Source organism: Eimeria mitis, genomic scaffold (assembly GCF_000499745.2).
Source record: "Eimeria mitis Houghton genomic scaffold, Emh_scaff2353, whole genome shotgun sequence".
Classification (NCBI taxonomy): domain Eukaryota; phylum Apicomplexa; class Conoidasida; order Eucoccidiorida; family Eimeriidae; genus Eimeria; species Eimeria mitis.
Genome location: NW_013570689.1, coordinates 2,465 through 6,138, shown reverse-complemented (window position 1 = coordinate 6,138; position 3,674 = coordinate 2,465). Strand labels below are relative to the sequence as shown.

Genomic DNA, 3,674 nt, shown 5'->3' with positions numbered 1-3,674 from the left:
TGAGACGCTGCTACTGCAGCTGCTGCTGCTGCAGCACTAACAGCAACAACAGCAACAGCAGCTGCAGCAGCAGCAGCAGCAGCAGCAACAGTGCCTCTATACTATCTCACCATAGTGCAATAACAGGGCTTCTTCACCTTCCCCTGCGCTGATCCCTGTCCCCGTTGCTGCTGCTGCTGCTGCTGCTGCTGCTGCTGCTGCAGCAGTTTGCTGCTGAGATACAAGTCTATGTCTCTGCCCCCCAGCGGCAGCTCAAAGGAGAGACAGCCGAAGGCCTGTCCCCCCATAAAAGGAGACACCCGGGTTAGCGAGGCCCCCATATCAATCACCAGCCCCGAGAAATGCTGCATGCAACGCAGCACATGCAACGCACTGCTGCTGCTGCTGCTGCTGCTGCTGCTGCTGCTGCTGCTGGTTGGGTCTCCTCCGCCCCCTGCACACAACCCGCTGGGGCTGCGGAGACACCCCGTTATCGCCAACGCAGACAGGGTGTCCTGAAACAAAACACATGCAGCAGCAGCAGCAGCAGCAGCAGCAGCAGCAGCAGCAGCAGCAGCAGCAGACCTTATCAATCGAGAGAAATCGTTGTGCCTGCACCATCATCATCAGCAGCACCAGCACCACAACCACAACCACCACCACCACAACCACCACTATCACCAGCACCATCACCAGCAGCAGCATCACCATCACCAGCAGCAGCAGCAGCAGCAGCAGCAGCAGCAGCAGGAGACCTTATCGATGGATAGAAAGCGTTGTGCCTGCACCACCACCACAGCCACCACCACCACAACCACCACCACAACCACCACCACCACCACAACCACCACCATCACCACCACCATCACCATCACCACCACCATCACCATCACCATCACCATCACCACCACCACCACCATCACCATCACCAGCAGCAGCAGCAGCAGCAGCAGCAGCAGCAGCAGCAGCAGCAGGAGACCTTATCGATGGATAGAAAGCGCTGTGCCTGCACCATACCACCACTACAACCACCACAACAACCACCACCACAACCACCACAACCATCACAACCACGACCATCACCAGCAGCAGCATCACCATCACCAGCAGCAGCAGCAGCAGCAGCACCAGCAGCAGCAGCAGCAGCAGCAGCAGCAGCAGGAGACCTTATCTATGGATAGAAAGCGGTGTGTCTGGATAGTTTCGAAGCAAAGTTCTGCAATTTGCTGAAAATGTTTCGGCGACCGCAAACAGCTCTCGCACCACAACACACTCACGCCGCCACCACACCCATCCACCCTGCAGCAGCAGCAGCAGCAGCAGCAGCAATAGTATATGTAGCAGCAGCAGCAGCAGCAGCAGCAGCAGTAACAGTAGATGTAGCAGAAGGAGGAGCAGTAGCAGCAGCAGCAGCAGCAGCAGTAGTATATGTAGCAGCAGCAGGAGCAGCAGCAGCAGATGCAGCAGCAGATGGAGCAGCAGGGGCAGCAGGAGCAGCAGCAGCAGCTGCAGCAGCAGCAGATGCAGCAGCAGCAGATGCAGCAGCAGCAGATGCAGCAGCAGCAGATGCAGCAGCAGCAGATGCAGCAGCAGCAAATGCAGCAGCAGCAGATGCAGCAGCAGCAGCAGATGCAGCAGCAGCGGCAGCAGCCGCAACAACAACAGCAGCAGCAGCAGCAGCAGCAGCAGCAGCAGGAGCTGACCCTGAGTCTGCATGTGTGAGTGTCTGCAGCAGAGCATCTTCATAGGCCCACCAGTCCCTCACCACCCCTCGATACAAAGGCAAGTAACCGTCTCCTGCTACCTCTGCACGCAGCAGCAGCAGCAGCAGCAGCAGCAGCAGCAGCAGAAGCAGGGGCAGCAGCAGCAGCAGCAAATGCAGCAGCAGCAGCAGCAGCAGATGCAGCAGCAGCAGGAACAGGAGAAAGGTGAGGAAGGGTAGGGATATAACAAAGGCAAGTAACCGTCTCCGGCTAACTCTACACACAGCAGCAGCAGCAGCAGCAGCAGCAGCAGCAACAGCAGCAGCAGCAACAGCAGCAGCAGCAGCAGCAGAGGTAAGCGGAGGAGGAGTAACAGCAGCAGCAGCAGGAGACAGCAACATGCATGCAACGGGAACGGCAGCAAACGGTGTTATGGCTGCTGCTGCTGCTGCTGCAGGTGCAGCAGCAAAAGATGATGCAGCAGCAAACAGCAGATCTCGTTGCAGCAACAGAAGCAGCAGCAGCAACAGCAGCAGCAGCAGCAGCAGCAACTGGGCGGTTAGCTGCTGGAGCTGTTGTTGCTGCGCCTGCAGCAGCAGATGTTCCTGTTGCTGCTGCTGCAGAAGTTGCTGCCCCTGCTGCTGCTGCTGCTGTTGCTGCTGCTGCTGCTGCTGCTGTCTTACCCCACGGCTTTCGGATGACTTGAGGAAGGATGAGGCTCTGCTCTTCTCCCTGCAGCAGCAGCAGCAGCAGCAGCAGCAACGGCAGCAATAGCAGCAGCAGCAGCAACAGCAGCAGCAGCAAGTACAGCAGCAGACAAAGGAAGAGAAATATTATATATGTTATATTCCTTATGGATATTCTGCTGCTGCTGAGGTGTATAGACAGCAATGCCGCAACTCCTGTAGCAGCAGCAGCAGCAGCAGTAGCAGCAGCAGCAGCAGCAGCAGCAGCAGCAGCAAACCCAGGGGGCCCCTGACACATACCTCGGGGCCCCTCTCTGCTCTGGAGAGCCTTATACAGTGTGAGCCAGCGTCAACAACTAAAATAGGGTTGCTGCTGCTGCTGCTGCTGCTGCTGCTGCTGCTGCTGCTTGCTTGTGCACCCCAGGCACAGCGCCAGAGCTGCTCGTCGTCGTTGGCCTTCAGCCACTCAAAGAAACTCTTGCTGCTGCTGCTGCTGCTGCTGCTGCTGCTGCTGCTGCTGTTCCTGTTGCTGCTGCTGCAGACATAGGGTACAGAAGGCAACTTGGCTGCCTCATGTGCTGCTGCTGCTTCTGTCGGTTGCAGCAGCTGCTGCTGCTGTAGCTGCTGCTGCTGCTGCTGCTGCTGATGCACAGGTAGCTGCTGCTGTAACTGCCGCTCATGCAGCTGCTGCAGCAGCCTCTGCTTCTCCTGCTGCTCCTGCAGCTGCTGCTGCTGCACTTCGCTCCAATGCCCCATCTTCTCTTGGGGGCCCTCTTGGGGGCCCCCCGTCAACAGCAGCTCAGCAGCAGCAGCAGCAGCAGCAGCAGCAGCAACAGCAGCAGCAACAGCAAAAGGCCCCCCCTACTGCAGCACAAGCTGAGGTGTATAGACTCTGCTTAAATATAAACAATAAACTGCAGCATAAAATAAATATTTCAATAAATATATGAATTTAGTACCCTTTTTTTATGGGGGCCCCCCTGGGGGGCCCCCAGGGGGGGCCCCCATGGGGGGCCCCCCAGGGGGGCCCCTGTCTTGCAGGGGGCCCCCCTATTGGTATTGTTATACATAGAGAGCCAAGCATGAATTAAATTTATAGTTTTTGTTTATTATATATATAAAATATAATATAATATTATAATATATAGAGGCAAGGACGCCTCATATACTGCTGCTGCTGTTGCTGTTGTAGTTGCTGCAGCAGCTGCTGCTGCTGCTGCTCCATCGGCTGCTGAAGCCGCTGCAGCAGCGGGAAGTAAAGAGCAGCAGTTGCCGCTGCTGCGGCAGCAGCATTGTCTACTGTTGC

General features: G+C 56.8%; 3 protein-coding genes across 3 annotated transcripts in view; 1 reads left to right on the top strand and 2 right to left on the bottom strand.

The window, feature by feature from the left end:
* The window catches only part of EMH_0052490 (uncharacterized protein), a gene marked incomplete at both ends in the record, with an annotated part of 1,541 nt that extends 851 nt beyond the window's left edge, over positions 1-690 (bottom strand). Inside the window, 2 exons of the mRNA XM_013496881.1 lie at positions 111-494; positions 565-690. Of these exons, the coding sequence (XP_013352335.1) occupies positions 111-494; positions 565-690 (510 nt within the window). The remainder of the gene's footprint in view (positions 1-110; positions 495-564) is intronic.
* A 51-nt stretch (positions 691-741) lies between these two features.
* On the top strand, positions 742-2,388 carry EMH_0052480 (uncharacterized protein; the record flags this gene model as incomplete). The annotated part of the gene is made up of 5 exons (XM_013496880.1): positions 742-1,168; positions 1,234-1,697; positions 1,796-1,907; positions 1,969-2,036; positions 2,140-2,388. The coding sequence occupies 5 exons, from the start codon at positions 742-744 to the stop codon at positions 2,386-2,388; spliced, it is 1,320 nt and encodes a 439-aa protein (XP_013352334.1).
* Positions 2,389-2,533: 145 nt separating this feature from the next.
* Positions 2,534-3,124, bottom strand: EMH_0052470 (uncharacterized protein; the record flags this gene model as incomplete). The annotated part of the gene is made up of 2 exons (XM_013496879.1): positions 2,534-2,584; positions 2,669-3,124. The coding sequence occupies 2 exons, from the start codon at positions 3,122-3,124 to the stop codon at positions 2,534-2,536; spliced, it is 507 nt and encodes a 168-aa protein (XP_013352333.1).
* Positions 3,125-3,674: the final 550 nt, after the last annotated feature.